The following is a 26,951-nucleotide window of genomic DNA, read 5'->3' as shown; positions in this document are numbered from 1 at the left end:
ACAGCTGTATGTGCTATTGCATCCCTTGTGACTCAGATGCTATGTTGACACATGTCTGGTGTCATATTCAGATTCAGCAGAGCTTACGTTATTCACTCCTCTTGTTACTTTACACCTAATGCTTTGTTTCTAGGATCTCTTGCTATTTTTCAGTAGATCAGTTGATATTGTGGGGCTGCTGATTGCTAAATTCTTGCCTGATTGTTTTAATTCCCCCACAAATTTCTACACAGCAACTTGATGTAGCTGTTGAGAGACAACTTCAGACTAGCCATCATAAAAGAAACTTTCTCAGATTTATTTATTTTAATGTGTCTTTTCTAATGCATTGCACTTCCCTGGAATTCATTTTCTTTAAGTGAGGAGATTAGCTTTCACACATGGCATTTCTGGGAACTTTTGTCACAGTTTCAGGTAATTTAGTTGAGTTGAAGCGTGCAACTGTATTTATGTGAGAGTGTTTTTATGGAGCTGATTGAGGAAAAGCCATAGGAACTTAACCACAAACTCCAGTCAGATTTTAGATTGGGGTTTTTCTAGTTAGTCCAGGACTTATCCTTTATATTGTCACCTACAATTTAGCCAGAACAGAACTTATTCTACTATTAGTATTATTTTGCCGCAACACTATTTCTGTACGTCTCAGCTACATGAGTGATTTCTTTTAAATGAGCAGTTTGATGAATAACTTTAGCAGTAATTTCAATTCCAGGAAAGTATTCCCCTGAGCTGGTTAAATAAAGGCAGAAAGAGTTATGGTATAGGAGGCACTTGTCAGGGAACATGGGCTAGTTTACCACAAATTTAGTGGTTGACGTCTTTTTTTGTGGTCCATTGTTACTGAAATGAGACAGATTTGTTCTGCTTTTCTTTTGCCCGATGTGTCAAAGCTTTACAGTTACATTGTAAACACTAAATTATTTATCTAGGGACTACTGCATATTACAGAACTGATTCCTGTTTTTTCAGACAAGTTAGAAGCCCATACCAGTCATAATATAAATGATCCTTTCTTATCCACTTCCAAGTGTTAATTTTCTTTACTTCTGTGTTGAAATGTTGCAAATCAAACTATGAATGTCTAACTGGATACAAAATTGTTTCATTCAAGTAACCAGTAACTGACTGATTTAATCATTTCAGTTGAATTCATTTCCCCCCCTCTCCCCACCACATACACATTTAATCCTTGTGTTCTATCCTAGGGGCCAGATGGTTACCTGCTAGCTATGGGAAGCAGTGCTGACAGCTGTGACAGTGAGACAACAGTCACATCATTAATCGATGACCTTAAGACTCCTCTGAGTTGTGACCAAAAGTTTTTCACTCCGTTTCAAACGCCAGTAGAGAATATGACTCTGGATCTGAAAGAAACAATTCTAGATTTGAAAGTACAGTTAATTCCTGATGCAGCGGTCAGTTCACAGGAACAAGGAGAACAGGTTGAGACTGACTGCAGAGAAGCTGCTGGTGGGGACAGCTCTATTCAGCCAGGTGAACAGGGGGCTTTGGGCTCTTCCAGTGAGGAATATTTGTCACCGGATGATGTGGTGCTGTATCCAGAAAGTGACGTCAAGTGTGAAAGTGAGAGTGATGTCCCTACGTATTCTGTGCATCACAGACTGGGGCCGAGGCAAAGCAGCTTGGATCCTGCCCTGAGCTGGTACTCAGAACTTGATGCTTTAAATATAAGTGCTGCTGAACCAATGAACTTTTCCTCTTCGTCGATAGATAAAATCACTACAGTACTTGAGAGAGCGAAAACAAAAACCTATTCTGTCTTCAGTAGCTCTGGAAAAGCAAGGCGCCCAGTGACCAAAGCAAGCGATCGAATAATGAGGCAGGGAGAGGGAGTGCCCAAGAATGAATCTCTCGCTGAACTGAAGCGATCCAATTTTCAAAGATCCAGCTCGCTCCCAACCACGCTACTTAATCCAGTGCGTGTGGTGTCATCCTTAAGTGTGAAATTGACACCGGAGAGTGGTTCACAGTGCAGTTCACCTTGTTTTACCTACAAATATTCTGCTGAGAAGGAAAAGGAGGTGCAACTGCATGATGAAGATGAGCAGTCAACTTGCCGATCGATGCTTTTTATCCCGTCTGCAAGAAGAGAGAGCAGGAAACAGTTCACTTTGAACAGGCAGGATGAAACGCCGCAACACAGGCTGAGCTCTCAGTCATTGCCGATGTCATCACATTTGACACAGTCTTGCTGCTCCCTTCATGCACTTCCTTTAGACTGGCAAGGCCAACATCTGTGTGATCACATGAGAACCAGGAGTATGTGCAACCTTCCCAACCTCATGGAACCTACTTGCGCAACTTGCGCAACACCTATTGGACATTTGTCCCCTCAGACACCCATGCCACACTCTTATCATCACATTCCAATAAATCCTCCATCTGGTCTTGAAACACAGCTCCGTAGAGTCCTAAATGAAATTAGAAGCACAGTGCAGAATCTTCCTCGGGTAATGAAGCACCGTTTTAATTTAAAAAATTGGGGAAAATTAGATTACTGTGTCAGTTGCATAAGTCTCTGGGTGTTGTTTGCTTCAGTATCCAATAATATGTTCAATAACATGCAACAAGTTCCAGATATGCATCATTTGGGAGATTAATAGCTATTCACTGTTTAATATTCAATTTTTGTGAAAGGGGGTGGGACCATGTTGCATCTCATTAACCTGATACGGATATGTTGCTTATTTGAAGCTTTTGTTAAAATGATTGTTTAGCTTTGCCCTTAATTATTAGTCGTACATCTATATAATCATCTGCAGACTTTAAAACAGTCCCTTGGCTTCCCAATTATTTTGGCTTCTTGTTAATCATATCACTCATTACGTTTTCAGATCCCAATGTTTCAGGGCAGAGATCAGCCACTTTCTTACTATACGTCATCAAGGCTAGGCCTGTTACCCCTATATGAAGTAAGTTGCCATCTAAAGTTTATGTAAAATCTGTTACTTTTTTTATTTTTCTTCATAATATTTCAAAAGTATTAGTTGGTGAATTTTCATTACTGTTGTGCCAGCTTAACCATCAGCATTATAGAATCCCTACAGTGCAGAAGGAGGCCATTCGGCCCATCAGGCCTGCACCGACTCTCCAACAGAGTACCTCATCCAAACTCTATCCCTGTAACCCCACATATTTACCCCACTAATCCCCATAATCTACACACCTTGGGGCAATTTAACATGGTCAATCCACCTAACCTAATCTTTGGACCATTAGAGGAACCCAGAGGAAACCCACACAGACACAGGGAGAACATGCAAACTCCACACAGCCAGTCACCCAGGGCCAGAATCAAACCCAGGACCTTGGTGCTGTGAGGCTGCAGTGCTAACCACTGTGCCATCGTGCCCAGTCACACCACTGGTTCATCAGTATAAGTTCCATTACTTCATTTTCCATTAGTTCATAATTGTGTTCTTAATCAGTATGTCCTAACTAAGCAAAAACACAAATACTGTTTTCGCAGTATGATAAGAAAACATAGGACAAGTGGAAAGATCAAACATGATGACTACTTTGTGACTTTGTGTTTGCTTCTTGAAGGGATTGTTACAGCAAATGGAATCTTTATTCACTGTGGGTATACCATCACCATGGAGACTGAAGTGATTCAGAAAGGTGGCCCAAATAAGACCATCTCAAGGGCAAACTTGGTTGAGCAATAAATAGATGTTACCAGTGAAAACTGAATCCTAAGGCTTTTTATTATAATAAAACAGGTGCTGAATGCAGAGTCTTCCTGCTCCAAAAAGATGCCTTAACCCTAACTGCCAAAAATCAATGCAATACTGGGAAGCTTTCCATTTTCTACAGCAACCATGCCATTACTTACCTGAACAAAATCACCAAATTAGTGCAGATTGTGTCAAAAAGTTCTCATTTGTGCTGTTAGAAATTTGGTCCAAACTCATGGAGAATCATATATGTTGGAAGAGGAGACCTTTAACTGTGGGGCATTTAGCCATTTGCTATGTTCCTATTCTTAGCTGGAAAGTGAAAATAAATAAAGCCCAATAATAGTTGACTCTTCTTGCCGATTTGCTGTTGTCATTCACATTGCAAGAACAAATTTAAATAAAATAGACCTAGTGTAAAATGTCACTTATGAAAATGGCACATTCTCCCATCTTTCTTCCCCAAGGATAAAACTTTTTTGCTGATTGCTGCTAAAAATAACTTCTGAATGACAAATCAATGGGTCAGATTTGGTTGTGAATATAAGAATAATAGCTCCTATTGTCAATTATTTGTAAATGGCACAAACAGGTCCAAGTACAGGTACAAATCCAGCTTCCCAAATACCAGAGCTGTCCAAAAGCTGGACACTTTTATAATCTACTGTGCATCAACTTTTTAATTGAAAATCTAACTTACTTGGACAAGTGATGGAAGAAATCATTAACAATAATTGTAGTAAAACTGGAGTCAGTGGGACTCGGGGGCAACTCCCCACCATCTGGCACAAAGGAAGATGGTTGTGGTTGTTGGAGGTCAATCATCTCAGCTCCAGGGCATCACTGCAGGAGTTCCTCAGCATTGTGTCTTAGGCCCACCTATCCTCAGTTGTTTATCAGTGACCTTCCTTCCATCATAAGTGATGAAGTTCACTGATAACTGCACAATTTCAGCACCATTTGTGATTCCTCAGCTATTAAAGCAGCCCATATCCAAATACAACAAGACCTTGGAAATACTAAAGCCTGGTCTGACAAGTAGCAAGTGATATTCACGTCACCCAAGCTGCTTAACGCAATACCAACACATCCCCTCCTCCATCGACCACCACTGAAATGATCACTATTGTAATTTTTTAGAAAATAAAGAGAGAGCAGAGTGTCTGAAAATAAACCTGAGACTTCAAGGAAGTGTGTGTGAGCATTATCTGCATGTTGTTCCATTATAATCCAAACCAGAGAGGCTCAGCTCAACTTGGAAAAGCTAAACACACACTCACAACTCTCATAGTGAGTACCAGGCCAGAGAAGAGAGGATGGGAACACTGAATTTGGTGATCAGCCATGGTCAAAATGAATGGCGGAGCAGGCTCGAAGGGCCAAATGACCTCCTCCTGTTTCTGATGGGGATTCTCCCAAAAAAATTCTGAGCTGGAAGCTGGAGTAATTCCTGCTGATTTTTTTAGTGTGATTTTCACATGAATCTCCTACACTCTGAGCCCTGTTCTCCCGATCACCCTCCCGTCAGCCCCAACATCCCCTCCCCCGTCACCCCCAAAAACCCAGATAGCAAGCCCTAATCACCACCTCCCTTCTTCTCCCCAACCTATAAGTGCAGAGTGGCAGCAGCCACCCCATCCCCACCAATCGCTTCCCCAAAGGCCCTGGCCCCCAATAGGCTATGCCCCCATGGCACTGTCCAGTGACTGGTGAACAGTGCCAAACCCCTTTGGGCATTGCCAGGGTGTCAGGCTGGTCCTGCCCAGGGGGCATCCCTTATCTCTGACCTCCTGGGGGGGTGGGGGCTCAAAGACCTCTGTTCCCCTCTGTGGGGCCGGGCTGCCTGTTCCCCATTAGTGGGGAATAGTTCTAAACCCTCCTTGAGGGTGGGGGTGGGGAGATGCTAACCAACTCGGAGATTTCAGTCCCGAACCTGCTAATGGGATTCAAATCCTGAATTGAATATTGCAATCGGCTCCATGCTGATTTCTGGCAAGGAGCTGATTGCATGAAAAATCTTTGCCACAGAGATGTGCAGAGGACATGGTGCCTAGCAGGGAGCCTGCGAAATGGCCTTTGCTGATATCTCCCAGCCCATTGTGCTGCTAGAAAAGTTATTTCAAGTTTATTTATTAGTCACAGTAGGCTTACATTTAAATTGAATGAAGTTACTGTGAAAATACCCAAATTGCTACACTCCAGCACCTGTTTGGATACACTGAGGGAGAATTTAGCATAGCCAGTCCACCTACCAGTGCGCCTTTCAGTCTGTGGGAGGAAACCCACACAGACATAGGGAGAACGTGCAAATTGCGCACAGTGACTCAAGCCAGGAATCGAACCCGGGTCCCTGGCGCTGTGAGGCAGCAGTGCTAACCACTGTGCCACCAAGCAGCACAGCGGGCTAAGAGAATCAGCTGTCTATGTTTATAGGCCAAAGCAATTTGTTATTCATCATTTGTGATATTAACTGTTTTTGAAAACTTTTTTTCAGAGCACATTTCAGGAGCTGCAGATAATGAGAAGAAATCTGAACTTTTTTAGAACACAAATGATGGACTTGGAATTCTCGATGCTAAGGCAGCAGACTCTGGTGTACCAGCTCTTGTCTGATGAGGAAAGGTGAGATTTAACAGTCGTGCCATTCATTTTCAGGAGTGATATTTTGACATTTTCTCCTTCACAACATTATATTTCCTCTTTTTTTTTCAACTTTCAAGATTCTTTTAACAGATTCTCATCAAGTAAGTAATCTGCCTACAAAATTGTTCATTTATTCAGTGTCTTGTGAATGCCAAGAATTGTAAGACAGAAAGTTGAGGGAAGAAGAAAAAAAATGAAAGATCGTTCTCGTGTATTAGCTGATATTTTCTGAACAAATTTTAAAGGAAGCTAATTACATTTCACTGCTGTTTAATAATACAGACTCGTTATCAAGGGAAATCAAAAGCTGACCATCAAAAGGTTCTTGTACCTGAATGGACAAGAGCAGGGGCTGCATAGAACTGAACAAACTGACTACAATGTGGTGATAGGAGATGGGGATGAGGGGGGCACCACTTTCTGACATTCCTAGATCATAAGAAAAGAAATGAAATACTCAACTCGTGACATTGGTTTCAAAATTCAAAAGGATTACCTATGATATAAGAAGTTTTATAAAGTTTAAATTGAAGTTTATTTATTAGTGTCACAAGTAGTCTTACATTAACACTGCAATGAAGTTACTACAAAAATCCCCTAGTCACCACACTTCGTCGCCTGTTCAGGAACACTGGGGGAGAATTTAGCACAGCCAGTGCACCTAACCAGCATGTTTTTCGGACTTTGGGAGGAAACCAGAGCACTTGGAGGAAATCCATGCAGACACGGGGGAAACGTGCAGACTCCACGCAGAGAGTGACCCAAGACAGGAATCAAACCCAGGTCCCAGATGCTGTGAGGCAGCAGTGCTAACCACTGTGCCACCTCATTGGGTGGGATTTTCTGGCTGCGTTCACCCCAAGATTGGAAAATCCTGCCTGACGTCAATGGACCTTTTCATGGTCCATGTCCTTCCCCATCTGATTCCCATGGCGGTGGGTGGGATGGGAAAATTCTGCCCATTATAAGATTAATTGAGCTTCTTGATGATGAGCAGAATGAGAAGTTGCAGTTCACTGTTGAGGTCTGATGTCCATCCTTTTTGCCCAGTTATTTGATAACATGATGCCGTCTTAACCAAGGCCACCTACCTTCCTTGCTGCTATAATCTAGGGCATTGCATTACATGTTTGAGATCCATATAGTTTTAATCACAACTTGCTGTGTTTGAAAGGTGTATTTTTATTGTTAACATCAGCTATTGTACAAGAGTTAATACATTTCTCCACTCAAATACTGCCACCTTGGAAATCAAAAGTAAATGGTAGAGTGATAGTTGACGAACGGGGATCAATACTGATCTCTACAGACAAGAGTGAGAGCTGTGTTACCTGCCTGGTGCCCAGGTTACAAAGAGGAGTAGGGGGGGTAGGATCCTGTGTCATAGTTCACTTGGATATTGTCAACATGAATAGGATTAAGAAAGAGTTCTGCCTCAAGGATTATAAGCAGCTCAGGCTAAATTAAAAAGCAGAATACAAATTAATCATCTCTGAATTGCTACCTGAACCACAAGAGAGTCTCTATAGGGTAAGTAGGTTGAATGTATGGCTCAAAGATTTGTGTGGGAGAAACAGGCTTTGATTCATGGGTTACTGACACTAATACTGGGGAATAGGGAGCTACGCTGTTGAGACAGCTTTCATTAAGCCTTGCTGCGACCAACACCCTGGCAGATAGTATAAATAGTGCTGTAGAGAAGTCTTTGAATGAAATAGTGGGAAGTTATAGAGAAAGGACAAGGCGCTAGTGCAGAATAATGAGCGGGAGGGATAGATAACCTGAGTGTAACAGGAAGGATCAGAACACACAAAAGAGTGCATTAACAGATAGGGCCAGAGATGGGGAAAATGGGAAAAAAACAGAAAATGGAAAGCCCTTTATCTGAATGCATGCAGCATTCATTACAAGATAGATCGACTAAAAAAAGGACATCATTTGCTAGCCATTACACAGATGTGGTTATAGAAGTGATTGTGGCTGGGAATTGAATATTTATAAATACATAAAGAACAAAGAACAACCCAGCACGGGAAACAGGCCCTTCGGCTTGACGAGCCCGCGCCGCCGCATCACCCTACACCTACCCTGTGTGTCTGCGAGTGGAACCCCTAACTTAGCCAGATTCAGGGGAGAATAGTGTCAATTTGGTAAAACCAATCAGCCCAAGAGCACATCTTTGGGGTGTGGGAGGAAACCGGAGCGCCCGGAGGAAACCCACGCAACCACAGGGAGAATGCGCAAGTTCCCACAGACACAGGCCCAAATCCATGTACCTGCACAGCTAGCAGTGCTAGTCACCGAGCTGTTGCGGTGCCCGTCCACCGGTCCAGGATCAAGCACACACACTGACACGAAGTACTAGGCCACTCCCGGAACCTCCAAGAGCAGCCCACGCACGACCCACCGTGTGCATGCCCCTCGTCTGACAATGAGGTGGACCTCCACCTGCGGAATAAAAAGACAAAAACGTTAACTTACAAGTCTGCATTTCCGGTGTCTCCCGAGGTTCTGACCTTATTTAATAGCCCCTACTATAACCCTCCATCCTCGTTTCACTCATGTGTCTATCTAACTGAACCTTAAACGAGTCCAACGTTCCTGCCTCCACCACCCTACTCGGTAGCGCGTTCCATACCCCTACAACTCTCTGCGTAAAGAACCTTCCTCTCACATCCAAATTATACCTCTCCCCCCTCACCCTTAAATCATGACCTCTCGTATTTGTACCCATAGAATCCTACAGTGCAGAAGGAGGCCATTCAGCCAATCGAGTCTGCACTGACCACAATCCCACCCAGGCCCTACCCCCATAACCCCATGAATTTACCCTAGCTAGTCCCTCTAACACTAAGGGGCAACTCAAGGGCATTTAACATTTCAGAAGGATAGAGAAAAGGAAAATGAGGTGGGGTAGCTCTGTTAGTAAAGAAGATTATCAGTACAGTTGTAAGAAATGATCTTGACTTGTAAGATCAAGATGTGGATCTGTTTAAGTAGAGATAAGAAATAGCAAAGGAAATAAATTCCTGATGGGAGTGGTTTATAGGTCTCCTATAGCTACACTGTAGTGTGTAAATCAAGAAATAATAGGAGCTTGGAACAAAGATGAGAGATTTAAATCGTATAGATTGGATAAATCAAATTGGCAATGGTAACCATGAGGGTGAGAATGTATTTGGGATACTTAGTTAGAGTAATATGATTTGGACTGAACCAGGGAACAGGCTATTACAGACCTGAAAATAAGACAGGATTAATGAATTACTGTATCTGAAAGGTTCCTCTAGGTAGGAGTGATCATGAAATGGTAGAATTATGCATTTAGTTTGAGGGTGAAAAATTTGGTTCTGAAACTAACATCTTAAACTTAAATAAAAGTAATTACAAAGGTACAAAGACAGAGTTGGCTACAATGGACTGGGAACATAGTTCAAAGGTAAGGCAGTAGATGTGTAGTGACAGACATTTACAGATTATTTCATAGCTCTCAGCAAATAATTATTCCATTTAGAAAGAAAAAAGGAAGCACCATCTGTTAAGTTATCAAATTAAAGAAAGGGTGTATAATGCTACAAAGATTAGTTATAGACTATAAGAATGGGAAGAGTTTGCAAAGAGCTATAGGTCCTTAAGTATATGGGAAAAAATTTGTAAAAATAGTACGTCGGGAAATGAAATTGTCTACTTTGCCAAAAGAATTAGGAAAGCAATATATTACTTAAATGGAGAGAGACAGCAGACACTGCAATACAGAGGGATCCGAGTGTTTGAGTACATGAATAACTAAAAAGTTCAGCATGCAGATACAGCAAGTAATTAGGAATGGAAATGTATTTTGGCCTTGATTGCAAAGCTGATAAGAGTATACAAGTGGAGAATTTGCTATAATTGTACAGGGTATTTCTGAGACCATACTCAGAGCACTGCACAGTTTTTTTTGTCTTATTTAAGGGATATACTTTTATTGGAGGCAGTTCAGACAAGTGGATTCCTGACATGAAGAGATTGTCTTATGTGGAAAGGTTGAACGGGTTTGACCTATGTTCATTGGAGTCAAGGATGAAAGCTGATTAAATTGAAATGTGAAAGATTGTGAGGGTGTTTGACAGGGCTAGACACTGAGGGGATGTTTCCCCTCGCGGGGGAATCTAGAACAAGGGGTCAGTTTCAAAATAGGCAGAGTGGAGGGGGGGGGTGGTGGTTTCCCATTTACAAAGGAGAAGAGATGGGATTTCTTCTGTCAGGCAAATGGAATTTTGACCTGAGGCGCAGTGGTGGTTGGCTATATTCAAGGCTGTCAGACTGATTTTTCATCGACGGGAGTTGTTGGAACAGGTAGGAAAGTGAGGTTAATGCCGCAGTCAGATTAGCCATGATCTTATTGTGCTCTTATAAAATTTTTTGTCTGTCACATGTGATACAATCTTTAGATTTCCACGTACAACAAATAATTGTGAATTGACTGAAGTGTAATGTTCTGGTGTAGGTCACAGTTGTAAATGTGGCGTGCAGTGAGATATTGCACAATCTGCTTAAGATCTTCGATTCCATTCTCAGTTTGTTTTTATAAAATGCCCATTTAACATTTTATGCAATTGTATAAGGTCATCTCTCAGCTGCCTTGTTTTCACACAAAAAATCCAATTGAACTGACTGTTTATTAGGGCTGTGCTGCAAAACTGTCTCTTTTATCAGTACCCCTTCTCCAAGGCTATTTGAGTATCTCTAATATTTTGATGATCAGTAAAATTCATTGTTTCCTGCTTGTTTCCGTTTAATTCACTGCTATTTCGCCCCCAGGACTGGCCACTTATAAGAAATTCTGTTCCTTTCTTTGACATGATTCCCATTCTGAAGAGAGATCTGCATTTGAAATGTTAATTTGTATGTTTTCTTCTCAGATGCTGCCTGATGCGACGTTTGCAGCATTTTGAGGTTTAGTTATAAAATTCGAAGGTGTTGTTTCATTAGAATATTCTACGGTTTAAGCATCCTTCAGTTTGTATTGTGCTGTTGTTTAGAAAGCCCAGCATTTGATTTGCTTTGTAGTTTTGTGCCTTTGTTGGGCCTGGGCCCATTAGGAAAGGTAGATGTCTTTCAGCTTCATCTGTCGCAGTGCTGAGACTATCCCTGAATTGTATCAATAGCAGCTTCTGCTTCTTGAACATTTAAACCTGTTTCTAACTTAAAATATTTAATTGGCTATACAACACCTTGAGACATATTTGAGGATGTGAAAGTTAGTACATAAATGCAAGTTTCCTTTCTCTTTCCCTGTTCCATGCATTTTCTTCATAAATAAAATGTCATCATCTACTAATACAGTGACTTACTATTTTGTTTAATTCTTGACTTAGTATTTTGTTTAATTCTTGACTTAGCTCGCAGTCTGTTCCCTCAGCTACTACAGCCTCTCCTATTATCTGTGAATCTGACTGATCTGCATTGAGCTTCCACATCCAAGTGATTAGTACAAGTTAAGAGCAGCACATGCACCATTCTTATTTCCAGACATTTCTCCCTATTTCCACATATCTCCACATGAAATTACACAAAGCTTCCCATCTTTGAGTTATTGTCTTGTGCACTTCTAGGTGCTACCATGAAGCAACCATGAGTTTAGGTTTAATAGCTATTCTTCTTATTTTTCTTATCAAAACATTCTTTTGATATGCCACACCCTGGAGCTTTCTATATATAATTTGTGATGTTATTTTTAGAGAAGTCAAGTAGAGTGGTTAGCCCCTTCTAAACCCAGGAGGCTGTCCTTTGAGTTACAGATGATCAGGTTTATTTATGCCAATTCCGTTATTTTACCCAGTAGCGCAGTTGTGGTTGCCTCGGTGTGCGTGGTCACCCTTTCTGAAAATGAACATTCGCTCGTTCGTAATCCAGAAGGATCTTCCCAACACTCACTTGGCTGCCCAGAATGGTCAATCTTTGATCATCGTTTGAAGTTTGTTATTCAAGATTTACGTAGTGGGTACCTGGAGGAAGTAATCCTATCATAATTAACTGTTTTATGCTCATCCTCCATTTTAACTTTGTTACCATTACTGTTGTATTGAGAGAATTTCCTATGACCTCTGGTTATTTTCTATTTTCAGCTTTTTGTCTCTCTTATTGTACTGTATTGTACATTAGATGGATCTATAAAGCTTCTGTACCAGTAGTCCCTTCACACTTGATGTTGTACAAACCTGAAGCCAGATATTTGTTCTCTTCCTTATTCTACTTCTGAACTATTTAGGAAACAGTTAAGAATTGTAATTAAATTTAGTTTATATGATGATTTCACTGACCAGAGTTTTCTGGCCATTCCTGCTGGTGGGATCTTTTGGCCCCCGCAATGGGTTCCCTAACAGCAGAGGGTGCGAACCCTGCAAAATCTCATAGACATTGGTGAGACAGGAAGATTCCACCTCCTGTCAATGGTGAGCCACTAGAAAACACACTGCGGAGGGCACATGCCAAATCTGCCTCTAGCAAAGTATTGTTCCTTTCTTCCTGCTGTTATCCAGTGGAAGAGCATGAGGTAATGTGTTCAGAAAACCTGATAACTGCTGATCATCATTATCTCAAAAACATTTGTTGGGCCGGGTGGGATTGTGATTGGTGCAGACTCGATGGGCCTAATGGCCTCCTTTTGCACTGTAGGCATTCTATGATTCTATGAATATTTTGTTCAATTTTTTAAGAAACGACATTAGTGTGTTCGATGGATTTATGTGAAGTTTTGTATTCAAAACTGTTGGTGTACAAGTTATTTATTTCTTCTAGATCAATTGTAAATTCTCAATTGGTGAAGGTTTCAAGGGCAGCACAATGGCACAGTGGTTAGCACTGCTGCCTTACAGCACCAGGGACGCGGGTTCAATTCCTGGCTTGGGTCATTGCCTGTGCGGAGTTTCAACATTGTCCCCCGTGTCTGCGTGGGTTTTTCCTGGGTTCTTCAGTTTCCTCCCACAGTCTGAGAGATGTCCTGGTTAGATGCATTGGCCATGCTAAATTCACCCTCACTGTACCCAAACAGACTTTAGAATGTGGCGACTAGGGGATTGTCACAGTAACTTCACTGCAGTGTTAATGTAAACCTACTTGTGACTAATGAATGAATAATAAATTCACTGTCGATGTCAAACCGATTCTTTGGATTTTACTGTTTCTTTGGGTTTAGCTTCACATCCAGAATTACCAGCTCATTCATAAACTTAAGTGGAGTGAAAATATTGTAAATTGCTGGAAATCGACATGTGAAACTATTGGGTATCTCATGTCCTGAAGCCTTGCAATGTAGTTTAGTGTGTGCAAAGAGCATTCATAGGGGAAAAGAGAAATAGAGAATTTTTCTTTCTTGTTTGTAGACAAGAGGCTGATCAATTGCAAAACCTCCGGAACTGTGTGCGTATGGAGCTACAGGAGTTGGAACTGCAGCTGGAGGAGCGATCGTTCGCTCTGGAGGAACAGCTCAAAGCCCCAAACCAGTTTACCATGTTCAGTCCTCCGCATCGTGCTGTGAGTTACATGTGCTCAATTCTATTGGCCCTCCTCCAAATTACAGTGGCTATTTTAGATGACTTTGACCTTCCTGTAATTTTATTTTTTTTCTTTTGTGGCCGGGTTGGATCTGGCATCCTTGCAGCCGAGGGGACGGCTGCAGGGACCATTCTCAAGCCACTACCATAGTCTTTGATAATCAGATACCACTCTCACCTGGGGATGTACTTCTGCTGACAAGCGCCAGAAGCTCTGTTTGGCAATTTCATATTCAATTGAACTTAATGAGCGTGACTGCTCTGCCAATGCCCTATGCCATTCCACACACTGGCTCTGATCTGTTTTAAACAGTTCACAGCACGGCGGCACAGTGGTTAGCATTGCTGCCTCACAGCTCCAGAGACCCGGGTTCAATTCCGGCTTTGGGTAATTGTGTGGAGTTTGTACATTCTCCTCGTGTCTGTGTGGATTTCCTCCAGGTTCCTCAGTTTCCTCTGAAAGACATGCAGGTTAGGTTGATTGGCCATGCTAAATTGTCCCTATTGTTCAGGGGATTAGCAGGGTAAATGCATTTTGAAATTCCCGCTGAAAAAACCAGTGGGTTTACTCCCATTTTTATGCAAATTTGACACCTAGAATGTTTTTGGGAGAATCGCCCTCCATATCTTCCAATTTTGATGGACTGGAATGGTACGTTTGCTGAATGGCATTTGCATTCTATGTATTTTGAAGTGCTTGTTTTCATGTGCTTCTGTATTTCAGGGACCATACACTAATAACACGGATGCTATGTCTTCCTCCTCCCTCAATGTAATGGAACCGGTAAGTAAGTTGGACTTCCCCGAACAATAGTTAAATATAAACTGCGCTGCTGCACACAATCAGATGAAGCGGAAACTCCTATCTTGTATAGATACTAAATATTAACCCAGATGATCAAATCTGATTGACTTCCGACTGCAATTGTAATTTCCTGTGACCAACACTCGTGCTTTCATATTCTTTAATCAATCAATGCATTATATTATCTGGATCACTGAATGATATGTTTTTCAATCATCCTAGCAACTTCAAGTTAACATAGATTCTAGCAAATAGTGTCAATTTTAGATTCCCAATTTCTTCTATTATTTTACTCAATAGCATTCCTGGAAAAATATAAACTGTGTAATCTTATTGATCAAATAATAGTTGAATCTCATGCTATTGTCAAATGAAATGCAAATTGATGCTGCGTTGTGCATATTATTATTGGATTCTGAAGACTGTTGCGTTAAGTAGTTCTAAATGGTGGCAGTTAGTCTGATTGGTCCTATGGCGGTTGTCTCTGGTCATTAAGGTAACGTTTAGTTTAAAACAAAAGGTTTGTTGATCAATCTCAACAGATCAGTTAACTCAATTTTTTTTTAGTATTTGGTATAATTAGCTCACCTGCTTTTATGAATAAAAGTTCCTGATTTAAGTTAAAAATTGGCTTTGGCAGTAGGGAGAGTGGGATTTATTGAATAACTCTTTCAAAGAGCTAGCACTGGCGTAATGGGCCTAATGGTCTCCTACTGTGTTATAAGATTCAATAATTCTGTTGGACAAAATCACACGCAATTGTTTTTGAGATTGTAACAAAAGTCTACTCTTTATAGAGAATCGCCTGAGATCGCAAGGAATGAGCTAAGTGATGTGGGTTTAATCATTCTGTTCTTCTGTAAGGTATATTTGAGCGGGATAATGTGTGGAGATATGAATATTGAAACCAGAAAAAGGGACTCAAAATAAGAAAACAGTTTAATCTACCTGCTTTACCTCGGGTGTTTTTAAACTATTAATGCTTTGAGGAAAATTCTAACAGGGCCATAAACTAAAATGGTAAACAGAATGCACTAGTCTAATTTCCTGCTGTGTAACCAAGTCTTAACAGACTTTACTTTGTTGTAAAGTAATAAATTAAAGGCATTTTTCCCAGTTAATAGACTGAGAATATTCCTCATTTGAGGGATTTAAAGCAGATGATATTTATTTACCTTTTATCCATATTAACATTTGTATCTCATTACGTGATACTAAATGACCCAGATTAAACAGAATGAAAATAAAATTGTGCATCAAGCACGTTTGTTCTCTTTTGTTGAGAGGAGGAACATTTCAGCAATATATTGTTTTCATTGTAACATCATATTATTGCTTTATTATTGACTTTTGTTTAAATTCAGGTGACTGAGCTTTTGAGGGAGCAGAATTACCTTCGATCTGAACTAGGGTTCTCTGAACCTTCAGGAGATGAATATGAGTACCAACAATCCTACTCCACACCCTTTAGCAACCTCGAGTCAACTTCACGCTGTTCTAGCCCAAGCCGGATGCCGAGGTATCCAAGCTCTTTGAGCCATGGCCAGCAAGGTGTATCAAGCACTACTGTACAGCATGGAAATCCAGCAAATTTAGCTACCTCATCGTCACAAAGCAAACAAGTGTATCGTTCTTCAATTATGCTGACTCCCTCACCACCTGTCCGAGTGGAACAGGGAGAGCACTTTACAGAAGGCCAATGTTCACCAGGAATTGTGGACCAGAAGTTGGGAGGTGAACAGTCTGAACTGACTGGAGCTACAGCAGCCCCTGTTGCCAAAGAAACAAGAAGCAATATTGTGGACCATCCGGAATTCCAGAATGCTCTACAAAAGGTTAGTAATTTGTAGGTATGAGAAGCTACTGAAGGCCGTATCAAACTATTCCCTGAAGCTTGGAGAGGCTCTGCTTGTAAACCTTTGGTCATCTTTATAATCAATGCGGCAGTGGTTTACCATACTGCTCAAAAACCTCAGGTTTTAACTGTCTCCTGGCACTGTATGCATCTCTAAACTGAAAACCATTTCAGTGAGGGAATCGCATCTAGAAAGTGGTTAAGTGGTGAAAATGTGCCAATTAATATCCAAGGTGCTGCACAGTGACTGGTGACAGAGGAGGAGAGAGACTAACTTTGGGCTGAGGCATTAATAGATTAACTGTACATATGAGGTAACAGTGATTCCCAACGTGGCAAATGATGAATAGAGATATTTCAGCAGGCAAGATTTTATACTCCCATAATGTGGCCATGTATATCTTAGGATAGCTGAGCAGGCTGAAATGGAATTTAGTTAAGAAAGGGGGACGAAAGTAATCACCTAACATAAGATGGGGTGAGGGGGAGAAGGCAAATGGTTTAAAAATATACATCTTAGCTTTTTAAAAGATTTTATTGGTATTTGTTTCTTTGGAAAAGAAAGGCAGTTCTCACATTCATACTAACTCACTATATTAGAAACTCGAGATGGTGGTGATTCAAGGCTAGAATGAAGGATCCTGATGCCAGCCCACCCCCATCCCATCCTGAATATGGAACTGAAGCCACACACAAAATTCTCAAAAGTTATCAGTCAATTATATCAGTTTAAGAACAGGTACTTATAAATGTGACATAATGTGGCTATCACTGTGGGATGGCACAGTTAACATTGAAAATCCCATTGGTACTGTTGGGAATTCTTTCCAAATTTAATATATGAATATATAATATGTATATTGAAACAGGAGTAGCCCCTCAAGCCTGTTCTGCCATTCAATGTGATCATGGCTGACCTGTGGCCTAATTCCATATACCTGCCTTTGGCCCACATCCCTTAATATCTTTACTTAACAAAAATGTATTTATCTCTTTTGGATTTTAAATTAACAACTGATCTAGCATCAACTGCCGTTTGTGGAAGAGAGCTCCAAATCTCTTCCACTCTTTGTGTGTGGAAGTGCTTTCTAGCATCTCTCCTGAACGGTCTGGCCCTAATCTTCAGACTATGCCTCCTAATTCTAGAATCTCCATCCAGTGGAACTAGTTTATCTCCATCTACCTTGCCTTTTCCTGTTAATATCTTGAAGACTTCAATCAGAAGTACAGAGTAGCAGATGACTGTTTGAAAATTCTAAAGGCAGGTTGTATTCAATTTCAATAAGTTGTGAATTGTCCAAATCTGTTTGATTTGGGGATAAAGTCAAAAAATTAAAATTGGGTTTTACTCTCTATCTCAACAAAATTTTGAATGGTTATGGCAGGATATATAGAAGATATGATAAATGCAAGGATGTGAGTAGGATCTTCCCCCAATATTAGAGAGAAGATTTGTTGAATGTGAAGTATACATCCAGTATTTTTTGATTGCCATGACCTAATACTAGAGGCATTTCCATCTAGTATGTCTCACAGCATATTAGATATGTTCTTTCATGGTTTGGCTGGTTAATTGTCCCAACTATATATTTGGTTGCGCAAAGAAGCAGGTTTGTGATAGAAATATTTCACCATCAATCTAATTGTCTGCAGAGCCATGTGGCAAGTGTATTGAATAAGTAATGATATGTATAAGAACTAAAATGGGGCTTGAACTTAACAATCTTTGGATGTGGAGACACAGAGGTCGCCAACTGAGCCAAACCATTGCTAGATATCAATAACATTCATAATTCTTAAACTACTTTGGCAGAATTCAACTGAAGGTTGAGATTCAGCCAGTTTTACACTTAAAGTATTTCATTGTGTTGTTTTTTGAATTTAAAAGTTGTGAATGAACTCTGCATTTAGGTGATAATAAAATGGACCATTGTCCAGCAGAAATATCAAATCCAGTGTTTAACTTGAGTAGCAAGTTATTGCTAATACTGTTAGTTACTTCTATACAAAATTTCTTATGTCTTGGCTTTTACAAACCTGACACTTTAATCTTCGTTGACTGCTTTCCTCCGTCAAGGCTGTCAACATTCATTTGTGCAGTGTAGGCAAACTAGATCAGGGTATGGGCAAGTGCCTCTGATCTACAGAGTGATAATCTGGATCAAATAAAACTTGTGTGGAAAATTGAGGCCAATTCTACCTAAAACAGAGTGACAATCTTTATTTTATAAATTCAGCTCCACCAGAGATTTAATTTTTTGGCTGACCTCAACCTAGAAAGTCTGAGCTTCACATTGCTATCCAAAAAAATTGTTTATAGAACTCCAGAAACAATCCTTACAAAGGCTGAACAAGTCAAATTTGTAACATACTCAATTGCTAAATTATCCTCCCACCTTGGAACTAATAAATCCAGTGTTATGGAACAATTTCTAGAATGCATTTTATGAATATTTACCATATCACCAAATGCCAGGTATAAATAACAATTGACCAACTGTGAAACTAAGCTTTAACTATGTAGAAAATCCAATATGACCCAGTAACAAACTCCTTCAATCGTACAATATAATTTTTGCTTTTTCTAAACCTGTTCTCAAACTGATAATGGATTAGTATTCCATAAAGGGAAAATACATTTTGCTGGAAGTAGATTTTCCAATGTTATCCCTGTCTTCAAATATATTAAAAAAGAAACTTATTTTAAACACGTAGAAGGTAGGCCAATCACAAGATTATTATCGGTTACGATGCTTTAACCAAATTAGCTCTTCATTACTATTGAACTGTTTGTATGGTCCTATTTTCTTGGCTAATCTTGAAGTTATCTTTGAGGTTTACCTTCCTCATGCACTATTTAGTACCTTGTATAGAACCATAGAATCGCTACAGTGAAGGAAGAGGCCATTCAGCCTATCGATTCTGTACCAACTGTCTGAAAGAGCATCCCACCCAGGCCCTTCCCGTAACCCCGTGCATTTACCATGGCCAATCTGCACCTGCACATCTTTGGACTTTTATATATCTATAAAATCTTCCTTCCTTCCATCCTCAGTTGCCTTCTTTTAAGGGTAGAGAATCCTAGCTTCTCTAACCTATATTCATATAGGCTGGAGGTCATTCTCAGCACTTCTCTTCACATTGCCTCCAAGGATTGACTAGTCCCTTTGTAACCTAATGATCAAAATTTGACACAGTATTCAAGATGTCGTTTAATTTGTCTGAAGTCCCTGTACAAACTTAATACTATTGCTCCACCATTCCGTTACATGCTACAAAGAAAATCTGCTACGACACTCAGATTTCTTTCAGCCTTCCCTCTTGGCTATTTCTACACCATTTGTTAAATGAATTGTTAAATATTTAATATTAAAAGCATTAATATTTAAATCCATTCATCCACAAATGAAATTGAGAGATCATATTTGCTTCAGAAAGGACCTTCATTAACTGAAGATGGCCATCGTAAAATTAAGAAACGATTGTTAATGGCAACCTCTTATCACTGGCCCATTTTATGATTAGTTTTTGGTTCATTAGCATATTAATGCTGAGCTTCAGAAAATTAGCATGGATAAATATGCAGGTGCAGTCTTCCAATAGTGTTTCAGGCTCACAAAATAAATAGTGCAACACATTCTGAATTTCCAATTCATTAATATTGTTGTTTTGGTTGGCATAGAAGAGTTTAGGAGGGGGCGAGGGGTGCTTCTAACTGGATCCTGGTGATAATGTACAAGAGGTTGGACATTTAAGGGTGGGACTTTCCAATCCATGGGAATTGTAGTGGGTGGGACTTGGACCATGCAAAAATCCGTTGACCTCTGGTGGGGTTTTCTAGTCTTGGGGGTGAGTCTGGCCAGAAAATCCCACCCAAAATTTCAAATTTATGTGATATTTGGGTTTGAGACCGTAATAGTGTTTGCCACAACACAGCAGAAATGAGGTATTAGTACAAATTTAATTAGTACAAATCTCCCACAGAAACATAAAAACAAGTTATTTTTAATTAATTGACTGAAGAAAAGGTTTGCCTGAAGGAGAATGCATTTTTTGTCGTAATTTTTAAAAATTACTGTAATAAATAATCACACGTTTCGGGCAGACATTTGGAGATAATGTTTCCATATTTTAATTATCTTTAAAGATTGTGACAAAATTATGCAAAGTACTTAGTGAAATTGAACTAGGTTTAATTTCTCTTAAATATTAGACATTTAGGCTGAATTTTCAGGTCTTGCTGGGGCTGGATTGAAAGCATCAACACCAAGCAGTGCCAGCCTCCCGATTACTGCTTCTGGTGCCAGTAAGTTTGACCAGGGTGAAGGAAGGGTGACCACAACATCCTGCTCAATCCGTTATGAAAGACAGTTAATGCTGTTGAAAGGCTCACTGAGAGGTCACAAAGGACAAGATGTGATTCTCAATGGAGGTGCCTCACTCCCCCGGTTGAATGAAGGCTGACGGATTGTGGGAGCTGGTCATGGCAGAGCCCCATGATAGGCTGAATGGTGCAGAGGGGACTTCATCCATTGGGAAACAGGCGTTTTGGCTCAGCGCAGATGATAGAAGAGTGGGTAGTTAATGTTCAGGAAATGCAAGGAGTGGGTGCCCTTCTGGCATTGTGGAACTATAAGAGGAAGGAACAAGGCTGCCAAACACAATTTAGGAATTGTGTATGTGCATCATGCCAGCAGCAGCACACCATTGCATCTGGAGGATCACTGATGCCCCCTTTGCCAGAGGAGGAAAGTATATTTAGTACATTCTGAATATACTTGCAGGTCAGAGGCAGGGAATTCTCATTCACCTCCTAACTCCCCAAAGCCTGTCCACCATCTGCACAGCACAAGACAGGATTGTGATGGAATATTCGCCACCTGCCTGGATGAGTACAACTCCAGTAACAGCCACAAGCTTAACACTATGCAAGACACAACAGCCTGCTTGATTAACACCCCATCCATGTTATTCATTCATTCCCTCTATCACCAGCGCACATTGGCAATGGTATGTACCACTACAAAATGCCTGAACTCCCTTGACAGCACCGTCCAAACTGTGACCTCTACCACCCAGAAGGACGATGGCTCCAGATGCATGGAAACATCTGCAAATTCCCCCCCTAGCCACACACCATCCTGACTAGTGTTATTCTTTCATTGTTACTGGGTCAAAATCCTGGAACTCCCATCCTAATGGCACTGTGGGTCCACCTACATTGAATGGACTGCAGTGGTTCATGAAGGCGGCTCACCACCACTTTCTCCTGGGCAGTTAAGGAGAAGCAATAAATGTTGGCCTTGCCAGTAACAATTCTTCAAAAATCTTCTGAGAGAAGTTGGTTGCAATGCACTAGGCTTATAAATTACTGAGGAGTGTTTGACTCTATTAAAGACTTTAAAAGAAACTTTTATTTGATCCTTTCCACATTCTGAGATTGCCTACTTTCTAATTTACTTTCATTTTCGTGGTTGAATTGACATAGCTAACTGTTTGGATAATTGGTTGATGATACCTTGTTTCCTTCTCCTTTCCAGCTATTAACCACATTTTACGAACAATCTAGTCACGTGAAATCCGAAACACCCCATGCAAGATGTGTGCAACTTGGCTTCATTATGTTTTGTGTGTGTGTGTATGTGTGTGTGCACGGCTGTGTAAAAGATTTGAAAAGACTTTGTGCACTAAACAAATCGGCCTTGAACTATGGAGAAGAATTAGGAGGTTCATTGCTTATTAGGGTTCTGGCCGCAAATGTTCCCTTGCAGTCATTTTATTATCTGTGGCTTGTTATTTGAGCTTTCATGCTGTGAATAAAAGACTAAGACTGCATCAACTGATTTTATTCATTCCTTTCTTGCTGAGCCAATGCTTGGGTCTTTGTAGTCAAGTAGTGTTCTGTTTGGTGCTGTGCATTCCTGCGCTACCCTCAAATACATTGCCATTGTATGGATTAGGCAAAATACTTGCCATGTCCTGACCATTGTTTTAGCTTCCAGTAATGTTGCTGGAGCCTTGGGAGCAGTCACCTGCTCTTACACACCGGGCCCAACAAGATTTAGTGATCTTTGGTTTGAGGAAAAAAATGGAAGGTTTTCGAAATGTTCCCAGTTTAGTGCCAATTGGCAGCATGTTGCAAAACTGAGGGAATATTTTCTTTGTCCCCCAACAGATGAAAGAATCACTTGCTGGAGAAATAAGGCGGGAAATTATGGATGGCCTTCTAGCTGCAATGTCTCCGGCCCATAGGGCTGCTGTTGAGCAAAGGGAAGAATTCCTCTAACTCTGGTGAGTAACCATTGCTATCTCAAACCATCACACTGAAAGGGATGGAACATCTAGTTAATAGTTTTCTGAAGTCTGCCCTTCCTCTGTTTTTTGCCATTTTATAAAATTAGCTTGAAAGCATTTTTATCAGAATCCTTTGTGTTTCTCTTTCAATCCTAAAGTTCCTTAATTGCCTAGGGGTGGGATTTTATGGCCTTGTTCATCCCAAAACTGTAAAATCTCACCCAAAGTCAACGGACCTTTCCATGTTTCACCACTCGTGCACTCCAATTCCCATGGCAGGTGGGGTGGTATAATTCCAGCCTAGATCTGATTGCCATTATTTTAAGATTTTCTCTGTTTTAGTCTCACTAGCAGCCATCGGTCTTGCATAGAGTTAACATTTTGAGTCCATATTACTCTTCCAAAGAAGTCACATGGACTCAAAATGTTAACTCTCTCTCTCTCCACAAATGCTGCCAGAGCCACTGAGCTTTTCCAGCAGTTTCTGTTTCTATTTCAGATTTCCAGCATCTACAGTTTTATGCTTTTGTTTTGGAGCACAGTGATTTATTTGAAGTAAATGCTCACTTGGTCTACCTTTTGGAGCAGCACTGTGGCTTAGTGGTTAGCTCTGCTGCCTCACAGCGCCATGGACAGGGGTTCAGTTCCAGCCTCGAATGACTACCTCTGTGGAGTTTGCAAGTTCTCCCTGTGTCTGTGTGGGTTTCCTCCGGATGCTCCAAAGATGTGCAGGTTGGGTAGATTGGCCATGCTAAATTACCCTCAAGTGTCAGGGGGACTAGCAGGGTAAATACGTGGGATTATGGGGATGGGGCCTGGGTGGGATTGTGAGCTGTGCAGGCTTGATGGGCTGAATAGCCTCCTTCTGTGCTATAGGGATCCTAAGAAATTAAATTATGACTGTTTAAGGGAATAAGCAATGCCACTGAACCTGAGAAAGCATGTATGGTGGACCCAAATAGTCACAAAGAGTTATTTAAATAAGGTGCAGAACCAATTTTAATTGCCTGATCATACCCCGTTTCATTTTTCACTTGAATTTAATCTGTTTTGCTTTTCTTTCAGCATTTTCAAGGGGGACTTTCTTGGTTGTGGCCTGGTTTCAAAAGAAGCTGTCTTCAGAACAGTCAAAACACAACTTACTTTTGCTACTTGAACTACTGGCTTCTAATCGCTTATGCTGTTGGGGCGTACCTATCAGATGCATATGACTTGGATATCCAGTGCTTCAGGAAACGCTATTCTGCTGACGTGGGCTGCTTTTATCTAGTCGACTTCCAGCACGCCGCCTTACATGCAAATCCTAAATTGAACTGTGTGTATTTGATTAAGTGCTTCACCTAGCTAAAATTGTTTTGAAAATGATTAACTAAAATGTCATAGGTGTAGAAGACTTACAATTGTTCTAATATGTGTTAGTGTCTTTCTGTTAGACATTTACCTCTAGTAGGGTTAAAACTTGAAATTCCACTTTTTAGCTACAGGTTAAGTCAATTACACATGCTGTAACACTAGTGTGGAAATTTGGTTAGCATTTCCTTCTTGAAGCACTGACCTCTATGAGGTGTTCCCTGTGCAATAACTGTTTTACGTGGCAAACTTGAATTGACAAATGTATCTTTACTACTGTTTGTAATCACATCACCGTTAATATCTGTGAAACATTCCATCTACTACATTTTAGTTTGCGAGAAAAAAACCTTTTGTAATTAGGTTTTTAAAAAAGGAGAGATTAGAAGGTATCCATCTGAGTGCTACAAACTGGCTTAGGGATGGTCTTACACTGTATTTTAGAAGCTTTAAATATTTAATTCATTTGATAATCTTGAATTTATTTGTCATTTTGAATAGATGCAATAACAAGGGTTGGGATGCAAGAATACTTAAGTGTCTAAAGCTTTTCCTAATTTGTACTTGATACATTATATTATCATACATGTATTTACTAAGTGTGTGATGGTTCTTGTATATGGAATGTATGTTAAAGGAAATTGTATAAGAGTTTAACTTGGGATGCATGTGGAATACATTGAAATCACTAATAAATATTTATTTTAAATACAAAAGGCTATTTTTGAGCACAAACTTTTGTAAAAATCCATTTTTAATTCAATATCATTTGCATTTGGTGAGTAAGGAAGGAGTTGAAAGTAAGAGAAGATTGGCATAGTAGGAAAGTAGATGTGGGAGAACCCAAGAGAGGGAGATGGAAGGAAGAGTGGCAGGTGCTGGTGGCTTCCAGTTTTGCTGCCTCTGTTGGGATGTGATGTGGAGTTGATGAGGAAACATTGGGTGGTCCTGCTGTAACAATGTCTAAACTATTGAATATTTATCATTTCTTGCCACAGGCTGTATCATTTGAGCTGGCATATGCAAAGACTTTAACCACGCATTCCTGAATGGATAGTATGATTCAATTGAAGTTGTACTTTGCCTACCATGGCACTGCTGCCTCACAGTGCCAGTGACCCAGATTCAATTCTGGCTTTCGGTGATTGTGTGGAATTTGCACATTCTCCCTGCATCTGCGTGGGTTCCCTCCAAGTGCTCCAGTTTCTTCCCACAGTCCAAAGATGTGCAGGTTAGGTCAATTGGCCAAGGTAAATTGTCCCTTAGTGTCCAATGATGTGTAAGTTAGGTTAATTAGTGGGTAATTTGGAGGGGTTACGGGCATAGGGCCAGGGTAAGATGCTCTGCCTGAGAGTCTGTGCAGATGCAATGGGCTGAATGGCCTCCTTGTGCACTTTAGGAATTCGGTGATATTACCAAAATTTACTCTTGGTTTTTCTCATGTTCAGAAATACTATTATGGGCTATGCAATTAAATAGAGGCCTACCTTGCCCTGTACTTGAGTGGCATTAGCATTGTCGAGGTGACCCCAACATCCTGGGGGTCACCATTGACCACAAACTGGACCAGCCATCTTAATACCACTGTTATTAGAACAAATGAGTGACTTTGCCCATGACCCCCAAAGCTTCTTACAAGGAACAAATCAGCAGTTTACTCTGTTTGCCTGAATGGACCTGCCCATAACAATGTTTGCGATATATGTGAAACATCCTGTCTGCAGACACCAATTAAATTAACACGGCCCTCTTGATTGACATTTCATCCAGAAGTGAAAATGTCCCCACCACCATGTGTTTGGCTACAATGTGTCCTGGCGATAAGATCTACTACAGCAACTTGCCAAGTCACCTTGGGCTACACCTCCAAAACTCAAACTCTCCCACATCTAGAAGGAGGAGGAGAGCAAATCCACAATCACCACTATTTAGAAGGAGCAGGGCAGCAGACACACAGTCTGCCCTTCACTGTCGCTGGGTCAAAATCTTGGAACTCCATCCCTAACAGCATTGTGGGTGCACCTACCACATGGACTGCAACAGTTCAAGAAGGCAGCTCACCACCACCTTCTCTAGGGCAATTAATGTTTTTAAAAAGCAGCTACATGGAAACTCTCACTTTTAAGTTGTACATCTAACATCCTGAGATTAAAACACTGAATATGTGAAGGATATATTGTGTGTAGAAAGCATGTTTTGCTGTTGCCAGTGTTTGATAGCAGTAGGCACTGGTCACAAATTAATTATTTTAAAAGGCAATAGGACAAATCTATTGACCATTAATGGCCTGAGATGCAACTGCAGCCAATTCAGATTGGGTGCAAACACTTCCCCTTTTAAAAATTCAACTTCAGGACATATTAACTGTAGACATGGGACTATTATGGATAAATGATTGCCCCTCAGATTACAGAAATGACCTTGAGCTGCAATGATTGCAGCACAACCGAAATCACTTCTGCAACCCGAGGGCCAATGGCATGGCCTCTTGAGGAACATTACTGCTACAGTATTCAATTGCAGTCAGTATTTTTATTCTACAAGCTGATTTATGATGAGACTTTGCTTTAGTGGGATATTTACTGGAAAGGACATCAGTGACACCACTTGTGTCTCCAATTTATCTTTTCCCATGTAAATCGACATGCAATTATTGCTTTTAATCTTCAGGCTTTTAGATTGCTGATGTATTTGTAACAGTGGAGTAATGGTGAGCATCTGTATATTGACCAGTAATATGAGGCTGACCCATTCATAAGCCTAGAACT

General features: G+C 40.6%; 1 protein-coding gene across 2 annotated transcripts in view; it reads left to right on the top strand.

Annotated features, from left to right (window-relative positions):
- Positions 1-24,891, top strand: part of itprid2 (ITPR interacting domain containing 2) — a 167,692-nt gene extending 142,801 nt beyond the window's left edge. For both annotated transcript variants that reach the window (XM_080198883.1, XM_080198884.1), the window contains exons 12-19: positions 1,206-2,471; positions 2,856-2,933; positions 6,193-6,320; positions 13,709-13,859; positions 14,604-14,663; positions 16,049-16,519; positions 22,715-22,830; positions 23,899-24,891. In XM_080198883.1, coding sequence (XP_080055009.1) covers positions 1,206-2,471; positions 2,856-2,933; positions 6,193-6,320; positions 13,709-13,859; positions 14,604-14,663; positions 16,049-16,519; positions 22,715-22,825 — 2,265 coding nt within the window. In that variant the 3' untranslated portion in view covers positions 22,826-22,830; positions 23,899-24,891. The remainder of the gene's footprint in view (positions 1-1,205; positions 2,472-2,855; positions 2,934-6,192; positions 6,321-13,708; positions 13,860-14,603; positions 14,664-16,048; positions 16,520-22,714; positions 22,831-23,898) is intronic.
- Positions 24,892-26,951: the final 2,060 nt, after the last annotated feature.

Source organism: Carcharhinus amblyrhynchos, chromosome 11 (assembly GCF_965287045.1).
Source record: "Carcharhinus amblyrhynchos chromosome 11, sCarAmb.v2.hapA, whole genome shotgun sequence".
NCBI classification, from domain to species: Eukaryota; Metazoa; Chordata; class Chondrichthyes; order Carcharhiniformes; family Carcharhinidae; genus Carcharhinus; species Carcharhinus amblyrhynchos.
The sequence above is the reverse complement of the archived record's forward strand: the minus strand, read 5'-3'. Positions and strand labels throughout refer to the sequence as shown.